This window comes from Hypanus sabinus, chromosome 25, assembly GCF_030144855.1.
Source record: "Hypanus sabinus isolate sHypSab1 chromosome 25, sHypSab1.hap1, whole genome shotgun sequence".
In the NCBI taxonomy this organism is placed as follows: domain Eukaryota; kingdom Metazoa; phylum Chordata; class Chondrichthyes; order Myliobatiformes; family Dasyatidae; genus Hypanus; species Hypanus sabinus.
In genome coordinates this window covers 14,485,189-14,508,900 of record NC_082730.1, presented here as the reverse complement: position 1 = coordinate 14,508,900, position 23,712 = coordinate 14,485,189, and the positions used below count along the sequence as shown (strand labels likewise).

The 23,712-nt window shown below is 38.2% G+C and overlaps 1 protein-coding gene across 1 annotated transcript in view; it reads left to right on the top strand.

Annotated features, from left to right (window-relative positions):
* The window catches only part of LOC132380891 (polymeric immunoglobulin receptor-like), a 141,135-nt gene extending 125,032 nt beyond the window's left edge, over positions 1–16,103 (top strand). The window contains 4 exon segments of the mRNA XM_059949808.1: positions 9,395–9,712; positions 13,476–13,554; positions 15,157–15,247; positions 16,056–16,103. Of these exon segments, the coding sequence (XP_059805791.1) occupies positions 9,395–9,712; positions 13,476–13,554; positions 15,157–15,247; positions 16,056–16,103 (536 nt within the window).
* The last annotated feature ends 7,609 nt before the right edge of the window (positions 16,104–23,712 follow it).

Sequence of the window (23,712 nt, the reverse complement as noted above, 5' to 3'; positions counted from 1 at the left end):
GTAAGGAATTTCTTTGCATTTGTAGAAGCTACACATTGCAGCCTCCATGGGGTAGAAATAAACTGCAGAGAACAGTTAAGACTGTCACTTCTTCCAGGAACATGTGGAACACCTCAAACACAGTTGGACTTGCACATCCAGACAGATTGAGAGCATTCCATTCATACAGCTGGCTTCTGCATTGAAGGTGCTGGAATGCGTGTTGAGTTGTGAGACAGCGACACTGCCATAAAAGCAGAAGGAAGGACATCAGATACAGCAAAAAATTTTGTTAAGGAAGCTTTTCAAAAACAACAGAAGGCAGCAAGGAAAACCATAAGGAGCGAAAAGATGAAATATGAAGTAAAACCAGCCAACAATATAAAATAATTTCAGATATATGAATAGTAAATGAGAAGCAAGAGTGGATATCAGATAACTGGGTAATGATGCTGAAGAATTAATAATGAGGGACAAAGAAATGGAGGATGAACTTATTCAGTAGTTTGCTTAATTTGTCACTGAAGAAGATATATTTAAAGTAAAGTAAAGCTCGATAATTTGTTAATCAGTAAGAGTGTGAAATGTTGTGGGAGTTGGCAGGTGTTTTGGGTTGAGAGGAATAATAAATGAGCCATGATGGAATGGCAGAGCAGACTGTATGGGGCAAATGGCCTAATTCTGCTCTGATGTCTTACGGTCATCATTAGCTTTAGAATTTCAAGAGTACAGAAATGCATGTTGTATGCAAGAGACAGGCCCGTGTTCAGCTTGAAACACTGCAAGGCTGACTTATCTCTGTCCTGAACTGAGTCTGCGACCTGGAATCAAAGGGGTCCTGAATCGGCTGCAGTGATGACTAGTTTTGTGTCTGTGACTCACTTTCATGAATTTCAGTTCTGAATATAATTTGCTTACTTTTATGGTTTGCATCAGTTTTTTTCCCTGCACATTGAGTGTTTGACCGTTTATTTCATGGGTTCTATTTGGTTTTGTTGCTTTGTGGTTGTCTGTCAGGGGACAAACCTCAAGGCTGTATATAGAATACTGTACATACTTTGGTAATATATGTACTTTAAACTTTGAAATTGACTGATTAGATGCTATTCCAAAAGTTGTCACACCAATGCAATGGAATAGAATTCTGAATTTAACCTTTCAAAAGTGTGTTCTAGTTTAGAGAGGATGCTGCAGAGTCAGAGAGTTACAGGTAATGGAAACAGAAGATTCAGCCCAAGTCGACGGTGTCTTCCTGAGCTTCTCCCATTTCACTGCATTTGGCCCACATCCTTCTAAAGTTGTCCTGCCAAGAACTTGTCCAAATCTATTTTAAATGGTGTATTTGTACCCACCTCAAGCATTTCTTCTGGCAGCCTTTTCTGCATACGCACTGTTCTGTGTGGAAAACACTGCCTTTCCAGGCCCTCTAAAATGGGAGAATTCAATTCCATCAGCCACTCCTTTGGCCACTTCCCTACTTCAAAGTTCAAAGTAAATTTATTGTCGAGAGATGTGCAACCACCATAAACAACTTGGAGATTCATCGTTTTGCAGATGCCTCCAAAACAAAGAAACTCAATAGAATGCATGACAAACCACACACAGTAAAGACTGACAATCATGCAATGTGCAAAAGAGGATGAATGAAGCAAATACTAAAAATATGTAAACAAATAGTACATGGAACATGAGTCGCAAATCCCTGAAGGCGATTCAACAGCTATGGAGTTAGTTCAGTGCTAAGATGAGTGAAGCCTAGTCCTAGAGCCCGAAGGCTACAGGGCAACAACTGCTAAAGAATCTGGCAGTGTGTGCCTCTAGTCTCTTATACCCCCCACCACATCATACAGAATGAACAGTACACAGAACATGAGTCGCAGAGTCCACGAAAGTGAATCCGTTTCGTTGAGCTGACTTGAGTGAAACTAATCTTGGAGCCAGTGCTGTGGGACCCAAGACTCCACCATCTCCCATCTGGTGGTAGTAGTGAAGAGAGGGAGATGAATTAAATGTAGCAAGATGGGACAGGCTCGGGTGTGTGGATCCTGCTAGCACAGAGTAATACGGCTGAATATGGTTTATTTACCAGATCCCATTGTAAACTTTGATGAATTTCTCCACTGTCCACCACGCTACAGTGTCATCTGCAACCTATTAATCATGCCACCTACATTATCATTTCAAATTATTGCCTCTAACTCTGCAGCGAAAACACACCAAGATTGTCCAACTACAACCCACAGCTTAAACACTCCAGTCCCAGTTACATTTATTTAGTCATTCTTTCATTGTCTATCTATCTACCTATCTATCTATCTATCTATTTATTGAGATGTATGGTGGAATTGGCTTATCTAGCCCTTCAAGCCCGGCTGCCCAGCTTCCCCAGATTTAACCCTAGCCCAAACACTGGACAATTTTCAATAACTAATTAATCCACCAACCGGTACTTCTTTAGACTGTGGGATGAAAACGGAGCAGCTAAAGAAAACCCTTGTATTCGCTCCATAACCTTTATTTTTTTTTTAACCTTTGATCACCCTTATCCAGATTATTTTTACCTACACTGAAAGTTTCTTTGCTATTTTTTTTTTGAACTTACATGTAAGAGTTTGTCATGAATTTTTGAAGATATGCAAACAGACATGTTTCTTAGGTCTAAAGGATGAGAACCCGGGCGCAATCCGAACGGTAACGGAAAGAAGCAAGCCATTGTTTTTGATTAAGATGGTGGTTTTTTGAAAAATACCTTTGGTTTTGTTTAAGATGGCGTTATTTTTTTTTTCTCTCGTCTTCTTCCTACAATGCATCACTTATCATTGCTTAAATATTTTTTGTTTTGTCTGGGCCGTAGCCCAATTTATAAGCTTTTAGTGACTATATTCTTATTTTTTACAACTAACTATATTTAGAAGTATGGTTTTTAGTATAGCGACTTTAATTTTTAAAGTGGGGTTTTTTTTAAATATATATATATTCTTTATATACGGAGTGGTCTTCCGCTGACATGGGGATTGAGTTGATCTCATTTTTTCCTTTTTCTCGCCATATCTTGGTGTTTTTTTTTTCTTTTTCAGAGAGGGGTGGGGTTTTGTTTGTTTTCTAATTTTATTTCCGTTTCACCAGTTTGTTTTAGTTTTCTCATTTGGGCTGTTTTTGAACTTCAAATATGTCTGCGTTGTCGTCACTTCCGGGTCCACTTTTTATTTTTGTTCCTCTTCCGGGTGCATGAGTTTACAAGTTGGTTAACCCTTTCTATACCAAAGGGTTGATTTTAGAATTATGGCTCAGACCATTAATTTTGTGTCTTGGAATACTAATGGTTTAAATCATCCGATTAAATGAAAGAAGATTTTCAAAGTATTCCAAAGACTTAATGCTCATATCATTTTCGTACAAGAAACTCATGTGAGGAAGGAGGACAAATTTTGCTTTTTTAGGTTTTGGCGGGGTCAACAGTATCATGCAAATTTGAATGCCAAAGTAAAAGGAGTTTCAATTTTTATTGACTCCTCTATTGCATTTGTTCAACACGATATCTTTTCAGATCTGAATGGTAGATTTTTGTTAGTTATGGGTTTACTTTGTAATAAAAAGGTTGCTTTGGTTAATGTTTATGCTCCAAATGTGGATTGTCCTGATTTTTTAAGTCCTTATTTACTTCTTTACCCAATCTAAATGAATATAAGTTAATAATGGGTGGTGACTTTAATTGTTGTTTAAATCCTTTGATGGATAAATCTTTATCTATTCAGACTTTACCCAATAAGTTGGCCACTTGTATTAACTCCTTTTTGACTGATAATGGAGTTTTTGATGTTTGGAGATTTCGGCATCCTAACGACAAAGAGTTTTCTTTTCTCTCACATGTTTATCATTCTTATTCGAGAATTGATTTTTTTTTTATTGACTCTTGTTTTATTCCATCGGTAATCGGTTGTAATTACGATATTATAGCTATCTCTGACCATGCTCCATTAAAACTTTCTATTAAATTTACGCTTACAGTTTCTAATGCCAGACAATGGCGATTTGACTCTACTTTACTGCAGGACCCGGACTTTATTAAATTTATGAAGGAACAAATCAATCCCTTCTTTTCAACTAATTCCACGGATGATATCTCTTGTGGAACACTTTGGGACACTTTTAAAGTGTATATATGTGGATAGATTATCTCTTATTCCGTTGGTTTGAGAAAACACATTAAGAAGGAAACTCTTTTATTGGTCGATAAAGTTAAAGAGATTGATAAGAAATATTCGATCACTCCTAGTAAGGAGCTTTACAAACAAAGGGTTGAACTTCAAATGGAACGTAGTTTATTACTTACATCTCCGATTGAAAATCAATTAATGAAAACCAGATCTGATTTTTATACACATAGTGATAAATCAGGTAAACTGTTAGCTAGTCAGTTGAAGAATGCTTCGGTTAAACGTCAAATCACTAAGATTCGTCAGCAGAATGAGAATTTGACAGTTAACCATGATGAGATAAATAAGGCATTTCAAGACTTTTATACCTCCCTGTATCAATCTGAATTCCCTCAGGATCGTAATACCTTGTGTGATTTTCTTGGGAAATTAAATTTCCCAAGATTATCATCCGATGATCTTTCAATATTAGATACTCCTATTATGGACGTAGAAATTAAAGGGGTTATTTCCTCAATGAATTCTGGGAAAGCACCAGGTCCAGATGGGTATACAGTAGAATTTTTTAAATGTTTTTCCGCTACTCTTTCTCCTTGGTTATGTAGGGTTTTTGAGGAAGCAATTAGATTGGGGAATTTGCCACAATCTTTTTATAGAGCTTCCATTTATCTAATATTGAAGAAAGATAAAGACTCTACTGAATGTGCATCCTATAGACCATTATCTTTATTGAATGTAGACTCCAAGATTTTTTCCAAGTTACTGGCATCCAGATTGGAGAAGGTATTATCCAAAATTATTTCAGAAGATCAAACTGGTTTTATTAAATATCGCTATTCTTTTTTCAACATTAGGAGATTACTGAATATCATTTATACTCCCTCACATTGCACTTCAGAATGCGTGATTTCATTAGATGCGGAGAAAGCATTTGATAGAGTTGAATGGCCTTACTTATTTAATGTGTTGGAGAAGTTTAATTTTAGTCCGACATTCCTTTCTTGGATAAAATTGATTTATCACACTCCAGTAGCCTCAGTGTTTAATAATAATCACAGATCTCCCTTTTTTCGCCTATTTCAGGGCACAAGACAAGGATGTCCTCAGTCCATTACTATTTAACATTGCTTCAGAACCTTTGGCAATTGCCATCAGAAAATCACATGATATTTTGGGTATTAATCGTGGGACAGACATTCATAAGTTATCTTTGTATGCAGATGATTTATTATTATACATTTCTAATCCTGAGAAACCTATTCCTGCAGTTTTATCATTGTTGTCTCAATTTAGTGAGTTTTCTGGGTATAAGTTAAATCTTAATAAGAGTGAATTGTTTCATTTGAATAGACAGGTCCCAATATATGGAAATTTACCTTTTAAATTAGTTAATGACTCTTTTATTTATTTAGGGATCAAAATCACAAAAAACCATAAAGATTTATTTAGGTTTAATTTTTTACCCTTAATTGATCAGATTAAAGGCTTGTTTACTAAGTGGTCACCATTATCTCTGTCTCTAATAGGCAGTATTAATGCTATTAAGATGGTTATTTTACCTAAGTTCTTATATATTTTTCAAGCGGTACCAATTTTTATTCCAAAATCTTTTTTTACTAATGTTGATTCAAAAATTTCCTCATATATATGGCAGAATAAAAATCCCAGCTAGGTAAAATATATTTACAGAAGACAAAGAAGGAAGGTGGGTTAGCATTACCTAATTTCAGATTTTATTATTGGGCAGTTAATATTAGATATTTGTTATGTTGGTTGAAAGACTAGGGTGGATCTTTTGGTCCTCATTGGGTGAGTTTAGAAATTAAATCTGTATCAGGTTATGCTCTGGGTTCTATTTTAGGGACTTCTCTCCCTTTTGTCCTTTCTAAATTGCCGAAACGAATTGAAAACCCGGTAGTTAAACATACTTTACGTATATGGTTTCAATTTCGGAAATTTTTTGGGTTGACTCAATTCGTTTTAAATAGTCCTATTGTATCTAATTGCTTTTTCCACCCTTCCATTATAGATCAAGCTCATTCGGCTTGGAAAACTTAGGGATTGCTAAGATCTTCTGATTTATTTTTGGACAATTGTTTTATGGCTTTTGAGCAATTATCCAATAAATATAATTTGCCTAGATTTAATTTTTTTAGATATTTACAGATTAGGCATTTTTTAAGTACTGTACTTCCTACGTTTCCAAATTTTGTGCCTTCAGATATTTTGGAGAGTTTATTTGAATTAGACCCTTTCAAAAAGGGCTTATTTCCAAACTTTATAGTATAATTATGAAGATACATTCAGAGCCCCTTTATAAGACCAAAAATGATTGGGAAAGAGAGCTTAATCTTATTATTCCTAGTGAGAATTGGGATAGAATTCTTCAATTAGTTAATACATCTTCGATATTTGCCAAACGTTCATTAATACAATTTAAGGTCGCACATAGGGCCCATATGTCCAAGGATAAATTAGCTAATTTTTATTCTTATATAAATCCTATTTCTGATAGATGTCAATTTGAAATCGCGTCTTTAACTCATACGTTTTGGTCATGTCCGCTTTTGAAAAAATATTGGAAAGATATTTTTGATATTATCTCTGCAGTTTTGGATATTGATTTACAATCTCATCCTATTACCACAATTTTTGGTTTACCAATGATGGACCCACTGCATTTATCTTCTTCTGCCCGTCGAATGTTTGCATTTCTAACTCTGATGGCGAGAAGATCTATATTGTTGAATTGGAAGGAAATTAATCCTCCCACTGTATTTAATTGGTTCTCTCAAACTATGTTAAGTTTAAATTTAGAAAAAATTAGAAGTGTTGTATTTGATACTTTGAATAAATTTGAAAAGATATGGAGACCATTTATTCAATATTTTCATATGATGTCATATGACCCTGTTCCAAGTTCATTTGACTTTCCAGCTTTTAGCTTATGTATGTTGAGAGGACTGGAGGTGACGACATTGATGATTATGTATTCTTGTGAGATATTATAAACAGCCCTTTCTTTTTCTACCAGCGTTTCTTTTTTTTCTCCTGTTTTTTTGCTTCTTTTTTCTTCTTTATTAGTCATTAGATTAGTAGATTAGTTAATTTTGCATTATTTTTTTCTTTTTTCTGTTTTTTATATCATATTATGAAATATCTAGACTTACCATGTTCATACATATACTGTATGGTTCATGTTTTGGTAAACTCATTTATACTGTAACCATTGTTTATATCTTTTTTCATCTGTAATGGAATTTGTATGTTTGTAATTTCTTTATTAATATATCATTTGTATTTTGTCCATATTATTAATAATAATAAAAAGATTGAGAAAGAAAGAAAGAAAAAAGAAAACACTTGCAGTCATGGGGTGAATGTACAAACACCTTGCAGACAGTGGCAGGAATTGAACCCGGGTCGCTGGGACTGTAAAGCATTGTGGTAACCATTGTGCTACCATGCCACCTCTGGTGACATCGTGGTGAGCCTCTTTACCCTCTCCAAATCCTCAACATCCTTCCTTTTGTGTAGCAACCAGAAATGCATATTATGATCCTAATGTGACCTAATCAATGTTTTATGAAGCTGCAAAATGCCTTTTTGGCTTTAGTATCCAACATATAGAATGAAGAAGGCAAAGATGCTGAATGCTTTCATTACCATTATATCCACTTGTGTTGCCACTTTCAGGGAGCAATGGACTTGTTTCCGAAGAACTCCCTGTACATCAATTCTAAAGAAATCCAGCTATTAAATTCCAGGTGACATCAAACTTCACTAATGTATGAGCAGTGTTTTAAGGCTCTGCGCCTGTACTTGCTGGTGTTTAGAAGAATGAGGGAGGATCTCATAGAAAGCTATCGAGTATTGAAAATCTCAGTGAATGTGAAGAGGATGTTTCCAATAGTACGAGCATCTAGGACTAGAGGGCACAGACTCAGAATAGACGGACATCCTTTAAAAGAGAGTTAAGGAGAAATTTCTTGAGCCAGAAGCTGATGAATATGTGGTATTCATTGCCACAGTCAGCTGTGGGTATATTTAAAGTGGAGCTTGATAGGTTATTGATTATAAGGTGACAAAGGTTACAGAGAGAAGGCAGGAGAATAGACGTAGAGGGATAATAAATCAGTCATTAGATTATGAGGACACTCAGTCCTCGTTTATTGTCATTTAGAAATGCATTCATGCATTAAGAAATGATGCAATGTTCCTCCAGAGTGATATCACAAAATTAAAAAAAAGGACAAACCAAAGACTCACACTGACAAAACCACGTAATTGTAACATATAGTTACAGCAGTGCAAAGCAATACCGTAATTTGATAAAAGCAGACCATGGGCATGGTTTTTAAAAAAGTCTCTAGTCCTGATCGACTCCAATAGTCGTGATATCAGGCAGCAAAAGGGAGTACCTCTCCCTGCCATAAACTTCCAGGCACCGACAGCTGATGCCTTGGAAGTACCTGACGACAGCAGACTCTGAGTCCGTACAAAAACTTCAAGTCTCCGACCAGCCCCTCCAATACAGCCTCCCGAGTGCCATCCTCTGCTGAGCGCATTCGACCTCGTCCCGGCCACCGAAACGAGCAAAGCCGAGGTCTCGGAAGCCTTCTCCTCCGGAGATTCCAGACCGCACAGTAGCAGCGGCAACGAAGCTGGCATTTCAGAAGTTTCTCCAGATGTTCCTCCATGTTCTTTCATCTGTCTCCATCAAATCAGGATTGTGCACGGATCCCAACTTAACAAATAACAGATATCCATCTCCAGACGTAACGCCGCCATTTTCTGTGGAGCAGACTCAATGGGCTGAATGGCCTAACTCTGCTCCTATGTAGGTTCCCTTCCTGCAGTAGGCCACTGAAACAATCACAATTATACTCTCTCCCTCAAGTCACCATTTATTTTGTACATATCTAACAATTTTCTACTTTCACATTATGGGGAGATTTTCTGGACACTCACAAATGCTGCTTCTGCAGAGTCAAGCTGTTAGGTGCCACTTCAAACTGTCTCATTCCTGCTGAGCGAGAGTGACTGACACAGAGTCATCACTGCTGTCCTGATCTGGAGTTATGTTGTGTTTTGGGATAATGCCAGACATTGCCGTTCGGACAGCTGTGAGGATGCAGAGACATAAAGAGGTAGAAGAGCTGCTGAGATTCCAAACTGGTGGGTCTTGGTTGAGATATAAATCTGCTGAAATGTTCAGTGTGTTTGATTTTCAGATGTTCACTGATTCTTTTCCACAGAACCCCCGTCTGTTCCTAGGCTTCTTTTTTCACCACCAACAAATGGCTCAAGTTGTGTGGACTCTGTGTCAGTGTCCTGCAAGTCTGTCCATGGATCCCTTCCCATTCAGTACTCCTGGTATGAAAAGACACCATCTGTAGATTCAAGTATCTCTGACACCAACAAACTGGATCTACATTGCGAATCCTTAAAATACAACCATCTGTATTATTGCAAAGCCTCAAATGCTATTGGAGAAAATTCCAGTAAAATGGTCAATGTGTCCATCTCCAACAGTGTCAGCACCTGCAGATATGTGATTGAAGTCAATGGCATGGGTAAGTGGTGCAGGGTTTGATTCTTTATGATGGTCGATGGAGTACAACTGAATGATTGATGCATGCTGGATATAGCATTGTTGGAACTCACTCAGGAGCATGGAGTGTTAGTGGTCACCATCTTTTAGAGAATGGAAAATCTTTTCAGCACGGCAGTTCAAATGTGATTGGCTCACCACAGGGTCTCCTGCCTCTGATCTGCTCTCACATGCTGTGTGTGAATGTGTCTTATCTGCAAATATTTCTGGCCATTCATTAAGATAGCCCTTTTAAGATAAACTGCTTCAAATTTCAAAGTAATTTACTATCAAAGTACATATAGATCACCACATTCTACCCTGAGATCCATTTTCTTCCAAGCATTTGCAGTAGCTACAAATAAATAAAACAGAACTTACTGAGGAAAGGGATTCCTTCAGGTGCTCTGGTTTCTTCCCACAGTCTAAAGATATACTTGGTAGATTGTAAGTTGTCCCATGATTAGACAAGGAATAACTTAGGCACAGCTCAAAGGGCCAGAAAGGAATATTCTCCACTGTATATCAATAAATAAATGCATTGGATTAATGAAAAAATACACACAATCATAAATGAACAAACAGCCAATGTGTAAAAGAAGAAAAACTGCAGATACAAAAGATTAAATAATTAACAAGACAGACAAACAGATCAATAGATGGATAAAAATAATATCGAGAATGTTATATATATATTTGGATATGTATAACGTGAGTTGCAAAAATGCTTGAGGGTGAATTCATAGAATGGGGAATCAGTTCAATGTTAAAGTGAGTGAAATTATGCACGCTGGTTCAGGAGCCTGATGGTTGAAGGGTTATAACTGTTCCTGAACCTGGAGATGTGGGACCGAAGGCTCCTGTAACTCCTCCGTAATGGTGGGAATGAGAGGAGGTTCTGGCTTTACAGTCTTTGATAATAGATGCTGCTTTCTTGTGGCTGTGCTCCTTGAAGACTTTATCGATGTTTGCCCTGCCTGAATTTATAAATAATCATCTGTGCTGGATTTTATAGAAAACAGGCTAAGTCATAAAATCAAAGCAGTTGTATCTTGATAATAAGTACTGAAATCACATAGATGATGAAAGTCTGTGTCCTGAAAAACTACATTCCTTTTCCTGCTAAATGGAATTGTGAGATGTGACTTTAAAACTGTGTGTCCCAGTTCACTGAGTCTCCAGGCAAAAGTGCAGAAAAGCTGAGCTCAAATTAATTGTGATGAACAGTTTTCAGGACAGAAGCATTATTGGACAGGGTAGGGTAATATTGGAGTCATTCAACCACTCAACCACTAAGCTTGAATCAGAAATATACGGGCAATGAAAGTAAATATTGTTAAGACTGTGGCAATATGATAACACAGATAATTACCAGGATGGCAATAGTATAGAAAAGGGGGAATATAATGAGTTTTGGGTGTCCTTGTACATCTTTTACTGAAGGTAAACTTGCAGATGCCGCAGGGCATAAAGAATGCAAATTGTATTTGGACTTCCAAAGAGAAGATTCCAGTAAAGGAACAAGCATCAGACATTGCAAAGATGCAGGGATTTTATCAATTGTGGCAAAAGTACAAAGTACATTTACTATCGACGAGTGTATACCATATACAACCTTGGAATTCATATCCTTACAGCCAGCCACAAAACAAAGAAACCCAATAGAACCCATTAAACAAAAATGTCAAATTCCCAATGTGTGGGAAAAAAAGCAAATCAATCAAACAATAATAATAAGCAATTAACATTCAGGACTGAAGTTCATGAAAGTGAGTCCACAACCATGAAAGCAACAGCAGCCTAGCTAGCACCCATTAGTTGCAGATCACAGCTTCAGTTCTGTGCAGAGATGAGTAAACCTTGCGGTCCAGATAGTCTCAAATCAGCCTAACCCTAACCAGCCCTGACACCATGACCTTCTCAATCTGGCATGGTGCTCAAATCGGCTGATCCTCAGTCTCAGACCGAGGGCCTCCTGCTTCAATATGCTCTCGTGCTTGGGACGTGGTGCCTCGAGTCAGCTCATACTGATCCTTCCAATTTGGTCTGGAACTTAAATCAGTCAGACATCATCTTGTTCCTTGATCCTAACCACTAGCATTGTGTGCAGATTTGGTTCATTGAAAGATTTTCTTGTAATGGAAGGAGGTGAGCAAAGGATCAGCAGACTGATTTCTGGAATGTCACAAGGGACATAAAATCAGAGATTAATTTGCAGGAGTTTAGAAGGCTGAGAGATGATCTCATAGAAACCTGCAATATTTTATCAGGGTGATACAGAAGCAGGTAGGATGCTTCCGAGGCCAGGGAATACAGGATAGTGCATGGAGTCTTAGAGTAATGAAAGGGTGAGCCATTGAAGACTGGGATTAGGAGAGATTTCTTCCCTCAAAAAGTGGTGATTTAGTTATTTTTCACAGGGGGAGAGAGAGATGAAGAGATATGGGAAACAATTACCTTCCCAGAAATATTGGATGTCATAGGGTCTGTTGAAAAGCAGAAGGTAGGTATTCACCAATCATATCAGATTGGTGTTGGGAAAGCAGATGGGATGGAAAACCAATAAATCACCAGGTTCTGATACTCCACCTCCCAGAGAACATAAGGACTTGGCATGAGAAAACTAGAGATGCATTTCTGGCCATTTCAAATTTTCCAATGAATTGGAGAGAAGCTAAACAAGCTATTTTAAAAGCAGGTGGAGAGAAAAGAAGAAATCATTGAGCAATTAGCCTGACATTGGTGGAAAGAAATGTAGTGAAATACGAAAGACAAAACCAATGGTTGAATTGGTTGTCTCCATTATAAATTCTTCCATTTCTGTCTGTTAGATATCCTGCATTTGTGTTAATTACTCTCTTCACATACCTATTGAAGCTTTCATATTGATATATATTTGCCCTACAAACTTGCTCAAGTTCTATATTTTCAATGTTTTAATCAACTACTTTCTTTTGTTTTGAGTTCTAAACTACTTCTAATACTCAGCTTTGCTGCTTTTACTGAACATGACACATTTCCTTGGATCTAATTGATTCACAATAGAGCTCTTCAATGCACGAAATGTTCCCTGAGGGACAGATGGAGTTCATGCTGAAGGGGATGTTTCACAAGCTGCAGGGTCCAGAATGGGGACAATTCCAGGAGAATGTTGATCATCATTTCATTCATGTACTTTGGTCTGTTGCTCTGGGCAGTTTGAGCAAATGTTGCAAAAATTAAAAGCTTTATTTAAATACCTGAGTGCTCACTGTAGGGGTAGAAAATCTCCCACCAGCAAGAGAATCAGAGAAATTATATGCATAGAAAATTGCTGCCAGACTTTGATGAACAATTCTGAGAATGGTCGAGGTTTCTGTCAGCAGTGCAAATGCAGAAAGCCAGACTTGGATAAGAGGAAGAGAATGAGAGAACAATATAAAAGCGAGACATTTAAAATATATATATTTATTCATTTAGCAATACAGTGTGGTGTAGGCCTGTCTGGCCCTTCAAACCGCACCAAACCCAATAAACCCTAACCTAATCCTGCACCAATTCCCAACGACCGATTAACCGAGCCGACCGGTGGGGTAGTGGCATCAGCACCGGCAAATGGTCTGAGGTTCAATTCCATCTGGCTCACAGCATCCTTTCCACCTGCCTGGCCTGCAGACTTCCTCCAGCATTTTGGTGTGTGTTTATTGGATCTCCAGCATCTGTAGATCTTCGCTTGTTTGAAATCTTATTTTCTTTTCTTTTAACAGGGCCAATTTATATCTGTGAAAAAACCGTAAAAGAATCGATGACAACTGAACAAAGCGAAGAATCTTCATCTGATAAAATGTAAAGTATGAGGTTCTCTCTACATGTGGTTTCACTGCTACTGCTTCCAAATAGAGTCAGTTGGGAGAGAAATTTGTTTCTCTTTAACTGATGTTAAACACATTTGACATGATCAACTTCAATGTAATCATGTAGTGGAAACTGAGTATTCCTGATTTTCTAATATAGGTGCCAAACCTGAGATCAAAGATAATCTTCTTACCCTAAACATTTAATAACTTAAGCATAAGTTCTGTTTGCCTCATTATCGTAGGATGTAGTAGTTTGAGAAGAGATTTACCAGGATGCTTCCTGATACAGACAATATATTTTATGAGGATAGTCTGAGTGAGCTATATAGTTCCTCTTTAGATGGAAGGAGAATAAGAGGGGACTTGATAGAGGTGTACAAGATGATAGGAAACATAAGTAGATTGAATAGCCTGCACCTTTTCTCCTTGGATTTTTTCCACAACCAATATTCTCACTTTCAAGTACGCTTCATCTCATGTTCTCAGTATTTATTTTTTATTTAGTTATTATTGTTTCTTTATTTTTGTATTTGCACACTTTGCTGTCTCCTACACTCTGTTTGAACATGTAAGTTTTGCAGTCTTATATTGATCCTGGTACACCTGTACTTTGCTGTACTGTTCTGTCTTCTATCTGTTTTTCCCTGACATATTTGGTTTTCTTCTTATTTGTTTCCTTCTCTATTATCATCATAAAGTACACTTTGCTCATTTCATCTTACTTTTCCCACATGTTTTGGTTGATTTACCCTCTATATCAGGGGTCCCCAATTTGGGGTCCATGGACTCTTTGCTTAATGGTGTTGGACCCTCATATAAAAAAAAAGTTGGAACCCCTGCTCTAACTGCTCAAATTTTCAAATTTCTTTCATGGGCTCTTTAACCATTGTGTTATGAGTGAGCCCCATGTACATTGTTGATTTTGATTCCTCCATGACCACATCTACCACTGTACTTTTTAATTTATTCCATTTACTGAGATACAACATGGAATAGGCCCTTCCGGCCCTTCAACACAAACTGCCTAGCAACCCCCAATTTAACCCTAGCCTAATCACAGGATAATTTACAACAAGCAACTAACCAACTAACAGATACGTTTATGGACTCTGGAAGGAGACTGGAGCATCAAGGGAGAACAGCCTGGGGCGTCAGAGTTCAATTTTATTGTTTTCTCTAAGGAGTCCATATGTCCTCCTCATGTAATGCGTGGATTTTCTCACAATACTCACTATTGTAAATTATTGTGTTAACCACTATGGACCATTTCAATGTCATTAGATTAACCCCAGACTCATCGTTGCCCAACCTCATTATTTCCTTTCTTGCCATTGCTAAATCTATCTCCAAATCTACTGTTGCGACATATCTGCAGTCATGTTTCAGCAATTATGTTTCCAAATGATGGTCATAGGTTATCTTTCCTCCCTTAGTCCAGCATGAGATTAATCTCCCAGCTGAACTATCCTGGCCTTGCTGCTCTTATTGCTCCACTTCACTCATTTCACAGAGGAACCAGGAGGTAAATATTTCAAATACCAAGGTGTCTCCTCTCCTGCCACTGATTCTGTATCTCTTCCCCTTTGTTCAGTTACGTGATATGGAAAGTGGGACGCTGGCTGTTCTTTGCTCTGCTGGGGATCTGGACTATCGCTGTCACATGGTTCACGAGAGACAAAAAGGTAAGTCCAGGTCAGTAGATGCTTCCAAATGGTTTCCATGAATTGGAACGTAAAACATTGAACATTACAGCACAGTACATGCCCTTTGACCCACCAAGTTGCACTGATCTCTTAACCAATTCTAGGTTCAATCTAACCTTTCTCTCCTTTAAATCCTTCAACTTTTCTGTGATCCATGCATCTTTGTCAGAGTTTCTTAAATGTCGCTGATGTATCTGCCTCCACCACCAACCCTGGTAGTAGGTACCATACATTCACAGCTGTCTATATAAGAAAAACTTGCCTCTGACATTCCTTCAATGGATTTCTCCAATCACCTTGAATTATGTCCCCTTGTGTTAAACATTTCTGCCCTTGGAAAATGTCTCTGGCAGTGGATTCATTTTTTTGCCTCTTATCATCTTGTACATATCTATCAAGTTACCTCTCATCCAATTTCATTCCAAATTCATTCAAATATGCCAATCATTTAAAGAAAAAAAAAGCATTCACATATGAACTTTTAATCTTTTGTCAAACTAAAGTTGCATAAAGATGAAATGCCGTAAGTAGGTTTTCACACACTCTCCATGTGACGAATCAAGTCCAGTACTTGACAAGAAAATATATTGGACACTGTGCTTCACATAGAATTCTGTTGCATGGTGTACGCACAAAATGTAATCAAAGTCAATGTTCATTTTATTCCCAATGCACAAGCTGTTGCATACACATCACCTGAATGCAACATCACAGGCACACAGCATCACACAGTATTGCATAGTTCATGGTGGCAATCAATCTAATAATTTCACTTTTGCTTTTACAGAGACATGATCAATCAGATCCTCACAGCCTAGTCCATGAGATAAAGTGAATGTTCCCAGACTACACTGACTGTGGGGGAGTTTTCGAGCAAGATTAAGTGTCACTGTTCAAGCTTTGTGGAATAAATCTCTCATAAATAAAACATTGACTTAATGAAGGTGAAATAAAACAAAATAATCTTGTCATGCTTTAAGATACTTGCTTTGTTTAATAGAAATCCACTCTTCACTCACACTGATCTTAATATTATGCCATCTTTTCTAGATTTCCTGCAGAATCCTACTATGAATTTTTAAAGTTTTTATGATCATGAACTGCTCAGAATTCTTTTACCATGTTAACATCTCTTTTTGGGCTTCCATCCAGGTACAGGTATTGATTATAACCAACATTTCTATGATAAACTGTGCCATCTTCTTCCGGGATCTTCTTCATCATCCCTGAAAAAGATGGCAGAGTTTGTCACAGAAACGTTGGTTATAATCTATACCTGTACGCACTTGAAGCCCGAGAAAAGTTTATTCGTCATATACGTCAGGAAAGCAGTAGATCCTTTTTCATGTTAAAATCTGTTCTATTAGATTAAAATTATTGTCTTCACTGATGGTTAGTTCAATAAACAGTTATAAACATATTAATGCTTCTTCATAAGGTTCTGTTTTCAAAAAAAAAATCCATCCATTCATTCTGTTTAGAATATGACTTCATTCCTGAATTCAATGTATTAGATTATCCTAAAGGTGTCAATGGCTGGACATTTTTTGGAGAAGGCATCAAATAATCAGATCAAGACATCCCAATGGAATGATTTTATTGAAACTCGTTGACCTGAATTATTAGCTTTGTTGTTTTCCTTGTATAGTTGCTGCTGACCTGCGGAGTATTTCTATCATTGGCAGATTTCATTTCAGATAGACACATATTTTCCTTATGTATTTAGGGATGTTATTACACAGAGAATACCACAATGTCATTCAATTTGAGCACAATTGCTGTCACTGTACACAATTGTTGTCTTGTTGACAACGACCAATGCAAAGTTATGCTGGGTACTGAATAATATCAAATGTACAACTACTCACCACATGTGCTGAGTTCAATTTTACCATCATGAGTACTCTCTTCCACCAGAAAAACAAATTCATGGCATCTTGGCATCTTGCCTGATCTGCACCGTGGTATCTCATTGATATGTCATTGTCCGAGCTAGGGACTGCCATGAGAAAGGTCATGATTGGCAAAGGTGACAGTTGGACAGATTGTAGACAGATCTGTCCTCCATGTCATATTCATAGAAAAATCCAGCACATAACACACAGCCCCTTCAGCCCATCTAGCCCATGCCAATGCATTTAAATTGCCTGCTTCCATCTACTTGCACCAGCACCATCGTGCTCCATATCCCAACCATCCATGAATCCAAAACTTTTGAAAAAAAATGAAATTAAGCTGGCTTGCACACTTGCTCTGCAGCTCGTTCTGCACTGACACGACCGTCTGAGTGAACAGGTTTCACCAAATGTTAACCTTAAACCTTTCATGCTTCATCCTTAACCCATGATATCTAGTTGTAGCCCCACCCAAGCTCAGTGGAAAAAGCCTGCTTACATTTACCCTATCTTTATCATTAATAATTTTGTATACCTCTATCAGATCTCCTCTCAATCTTCTACATTCCAAAAACAAATCGTAACCTATTCAGTCTTTCCAAATAACTCAGGACCTCCTGATCTGGCCACATCTGTGTACATTTTCTCTGTACTCTTTTAGCCCTGCTTACACCCATCCTGGTCGTAAGTGACCAAAGCTGCATACAATGCTCCAACTTAGTCCTTATCCATTTCTTATACAACTTCATCATAACATCCCATCTCCCGTACTCGATATTTTGATTTTTTAAAAATTTATGATGGCCAATGTGCTGTAAACTTTCTTATGACCCTATCAACCTGTGACGCCAATTTCAATGAATTATTGACCTTTAATCCCAGATTCTTTTGTTCCACCGCACTCCTCAATCCGCTACCTTTCACCATGTAAGACCTATCCTTGTTGGTCCTACTGAAGTGCAACACCTCTCACTTGTCTGCATTAAATTCCACCTGCCATTTTTCAGCCCTTGTTTCCATTTGGTTCACAAACTTCTGCAAGCCATGATCATCTTCAGCGCTGTCCACTACACTCCCATTCTCAGTGTCATCTGAGAATTTGCTGATTTAGGTAACCACACTGTCATCCAGATTTTGATATAAATGACAAACATCAATGACCCAGCACTGATGCCTGTGCCACTCCACTAGTCACAAACCTTCACTCAGAGATGCAACCATCAACTACCACTCTCTGGCCTCTCATGCAAAGCCAAAGTCCAATCCAATTTACTATCTCATCTTGAATGCTGATCAAATGAACCTTCTTGGTGAACTTCCCATGTGGAATCTTGTCAAATGCTTTGCTAAAATCCATATAGGGAACAGCAACTGTCTTTCCATCATCAACTTTCCTGGTAACTTCCTAGCTAAGCTCTATAATATAGGTTAGACATGATTGACCATTCATGAAGGCATGCTGACTATACCTAATCAGTACATGTCTATCCAAATACTCATATTTCCAGCCCTTTAGAAAACCTTCTAATTACCTTCCCACTATTAATGTCAAGAACATTGACCTACAGTATAATTTCTTGAATTACTTTTAGAGCCATTCTTTTGTAATTTATTTTTTTATTGAAGTTCATCATCAAACAAATATTTGCATGAGATGTATTTTAGAAATTGTACTTATATATCATATAGTCATATATGCCACAAATCTCCACATAATATTTATCTGAGGAATACACCTATAGAAAAGAGAGGAAAGAAACATGGTAACAACATTGGCTATCCTCCAATCCTCTGGGACCTCACCTGTCACTAAGGAACCCCAAGCTCCTCATTCTATAATGGCTGATTTATTATCCCCCTCAACTCTAGTTTCCCCATAGTCTTTGACACACTTACTAATCAGAACCCTATTAAACCCCACTTTAAATATATCCAATGATTTGTCCTCCACAGCATTCTGTGACAATGAAATCCAAAGAATCAGCATCCTCTGGTCAGGAAATCTCCCACCATCGGAAACATCCTCTCCACATACACTCCACCTAGGTTCTTGGTCCTTCACTATACAGTACAAGAGATTTAATGAGAACCCCTCCCCCCACCACCATTATTCTAAACTCCATTGAGAACAGTTCAACAGCCATCAAACGGTCCTTGTACATTAACCCTTTCGTTGCTGGATCGTCCTGTGGAACCTCCTTTGGTCACCTTTCCAATTCGAAGACATCCTTTTGAAGATAAAGGGCCCAAAACTGTTCACCATATTCCAAGTGCAGTCTGACCAATAACCTATAAAGCTGCAGTTCTTGGATAACTTATCAGCAACAGAGTGGTATAACATTTTACAATCCCACCATTGTATTTATAAATGTGCACACGATTGGTATTAGGTATAAACACAACGCTAAAATAGCCATTTCACTTTTCTTCACCAAATTGTTGGTCAGTGATCTAGTTGCTGAAACAAAGATGTTTTGCTAAAGATGTTTTGGATCTCACCATTTGTTCTCATCAGAATATTGAACCATGGTTTTTGAGAAGTTTTCCAAGAAGAGATGGGGAAATGCAAAAATAGGCCAGAACAATTTATTTCATTGGCACTTCTCTATATATTGTTTGGTAAGATAAATAAAGAAGACAGAAGTTCTCACTGCAGCCCTTGCTTAGGGAGAACATTACACAGATGACAGGAGTGGCTGATGCAATAGAGTCAGCACTCATACTATTCAATGCACAGAATTTAAGCAGATATACTTTAACGGACAATATACTGAACTGTTTTCTCCTGAAACAACTGTAAAAAAAAACAAAGTAACAAGACCTCTCTGTGTACACTGTGTAATTATTTTATCATTTATCAATTTATAAAGAATGTGAAATTAAGTGCTTATAAGCAAATACAATGTCAGCAAGCCAATTAATAACTGTAGCAAGTTATCTATGATGCTTGGAACAAACTACCAGTCATCTTTATTATACAAGTTCTCAACAGTGTACCTAAGATAATTGATGCCTATTAAAAGGCAAAGTGTTATCATACCCAATATTGAATTTATTTAGTTTTTTACTATTTCTTCCTCTCTATCGTATTTTTGTGATATCTAGAAACTTCTTATTTCAATGTTTTTGAAAGCATCTTCATATTACAGCATTACTTTACATGTGCTGAAAACATTTACTCAGCACTGTATATAAACCCTATCTTCCCACACATGGCCCAAAGCCTTCTATGTAGATGTGACTGAAGATGTCATTCTGCACTTCACAAGCACTGACTTAACACTTTTTCCACCAGTCTCTGAGTAAAAACAATTCATTCAAATCCCTTCTAAATCTATGTCATCTCTGAGAATGAGAAAGTTCCTTGTTGTTGATCCACACTGTACATTTCATAATGTTACACCCCTCAATCATATCCATTCTTAACCCCAGAAGCTCCAAGGAGAGCAAGCCTAGTTTCTTCTTATCATGTAAATTTTTAGGATATTAGATTCATTTCCTACACTGAAAGGATTGTCATGCTGTATTCTCCATGACCGCTCCATCATTAATCTCATCCCATACTCTGAAATGAATTACGCTTGTGTATTTGCCATACCCCAAGATACAGCTTCTCCTCGCTGTGATATTCACTGATGTACACTGACTCACAGATTGCTGGTAGAGCAATTAGCAGAATGTAACAACCTGTTGGGTTGACCAAAGTTTCAATGAAAAATGTGTCATTTGCAGATGACACTCTGACAGGTAGTTTTTCAGACAGTAAACAGAATTTTGAAGAACTACACAGGAACTTGATCTGCTGGCCATTTGGGCTATGGAGTGCAGTTCAGATATGGGCTGAGTTTTCCATTTCTGAAATCAAATCAAGTTAGACTTTCACAGAGCTCGGTCGGGCCCGAGGAAGTGTTAAAGAACAATGGGATCTTGGAATTCAGTCCATTTTCCTGGAAAGTGTAGTCAGAGGTAGACAGGGTAGTGAAGAAGACTTTATGCATCAGTCAGAGTAGAGATGTTGGAATGCGATGTTTCATTTGTACAAGAGAACTGGTGAGATGACACCTGTAGTATTATGTTCAGTTTTGGTACTCTGCTGAGGAAGAGATAACACCATAAGTCCATAAGACATAGGACCAGAATTAGACCATTCAGCGCATTGAAGCTGCCTTGCCATTCCAGATCCCACTCAACCCTATAACTTGCCTCTTGCCATATTCTTTGATGCCCTGACCCATCAGGAACCTCTCGAAATCTGCCTTAACTATACCTACTGACTTGGCCTCCACAGCTGTCCGTGGCAGCAAATTCCACAGATTCACTACTCTCTAGCCAAAAGGAATTCTTCCTTACCTCTGTTCTAAAAGGACAACACTCAGTTTTGAGGAAGTGCCCTCGAGTTGTAGATAGCCCCACCATAGGAAACATCCTCTCCACATCCACCCTATCTAGGCCCTTCAACATTCGGTAGTTTTCAATGAGATCCCCATGCATTGTTTTAAGTTCCATTGAGTTCAGGTCCAAGGCTGCAAAATGCTCCTCATATATTAACCCCTTCATTTCCAGAATCATTCTTGGGAAACTCTCAGGAATGGACTCTCTCCAATGACAAGATTCAAGATTGAAAAATTTTATAGTCATTCTAACCGTACATCAGCTCTGCAGGGCAGAATGAAACAGCGTTTCCCAGGGGCAGTGCAATCAGAACATAACAAATGCAACACTATATAATAAACATAACAATAAATAGTAAAACAAAACAGCCACATGTCAGTCAAAAACAAGTTATAAGTGTCCAGTGCAAGTTAAGAGTGTCCAAAGCAGAGTCAGGTGGAGCAGCTATTTAGCAGTCTGACTGCCTGTGGGAGGAAGCTGTTTAGTAGCCTTGTGGTTTTTGTTTTGATGCTCCTGTATTGTTTGCCTGATGGCAGAACAAACAGTTCATGTAGAGGGTGTGAGGGGTCTTTAATGATGTACCGTGTCTTCTGGAGGCATCAACTCTGAAAGAGGTCTTGGACAGAAGGTAGGGAGACCCCAATAAACTTCTCTGCTCCACTAACCACCCTCTGCAAGGCTTTTTTGTCAGCAGCACTGCAGCTGGAGTACCAGGTTATGATGCAAAAGGTCAGCACACTCTCAACCAAGCCTCTGTAGAATGTAGTTAAGATGTTAGTGGGGAGTGATGCTTGTTTAAGCTTCGTCAGAAAGTGCAATCTCTACTGGGCTCGTTTCACAATCCCAGTGGTGTTTCTGGACCAGGTGAGATTGTCCAAGATCTGCACCCCAAGGAACTTGATGTTTTCCACTATCTCCACTGTGGAGCCGCTGATGCTGAGGGGTGTGTGCTCAGGCTGAGACAGTCTGAAATCGACGATCATCTCCTTGGTTTTGGTGACATTAAGGATCGAGTTATTGTCACTGCACCAGCTCTCTAGATGTTTGACCTCCTCCCTGTACATTGTTTCATCATTTTTGCTGATGAGTCCCACCACTGTGGTATCATCAGCAAATTTAACGATCAGGTTCTCCTTGAATCTGGCTGCACAGTCATGTGTTAGCAGTGTAAACAGCAATGGGCTAAGCACACAGCCTTGTGGGGATCCAGTGCACAGTGTGATGGAGTCAGAGATGTTCCTGCCAACATGGACTGTCTGTGCCACAAATCTCCACATAATATTTATCTGAGGTATACACTTATAGAAAAGAGAGGAAAGAAACATCGTAACAACATTGGCTATCCTCCAATCCTCTGGGACCCCACCTGTCATTAAGGATGACTTAATTATTTTTGCTAGGGCCCCAGCAATTTCAGCATTTGTCTCCTGCAGGGTTCAATGAAACACCTTCTCAGACCCTGGGGATTTGTCCTCCCTACCTTCCCTCAAGTCAGCAAACACCTCCTCCTCTGTAATCTGTATAGAGTCAAAGAAGTTGATGCCATTTTGCATGAATGTTATAAGCTCTGTTTGTGTCTTGTGAGTAAATACTGAGATGAAAACTGAATCTAAGATCCCCCCATTAACCTGGCTCCATGTATGGGTTACCATTCTGATCTTCCAGAGGACCAATTTTGTCCCTTGCAATCCTTTTGCTCTTATCATATCTGTAGAATCACTTAGGATTCTCCTTCATCTTGTCAGCTAAGATAACCACGTAGCTTTATTTAGCCCTTCTGATTTCTTTCTTAAGTATTCACTTTCATTCCTTATACTTCCTACCTGCTAAGCAAATCCCTTCTTTTTCTTAACCAGCGCCTCAATATCTCTTGAAAACCAAGGTTCCCAATACCTGTTATCTATTCCATTTATTCCAATAGTCACAGACAAGCTTTGTACTCTAAAAATTTCACTTTTGAAGGCCTCCCACTTACCAAATCACCTTTCCCAGAAAACATGATGCCCCAATTCACTCTTGCTAGATCCTTTCTGATACCACCAAAATTGGCTTTTCTCTGATTTTGTCATGGTCCCGACCATTAATTTCCCATTTTCTCCTAATTCCCTCTGACGGCGGCACACCTGGTTTTCTTCTGGACCTGCAGCATAAGAACCT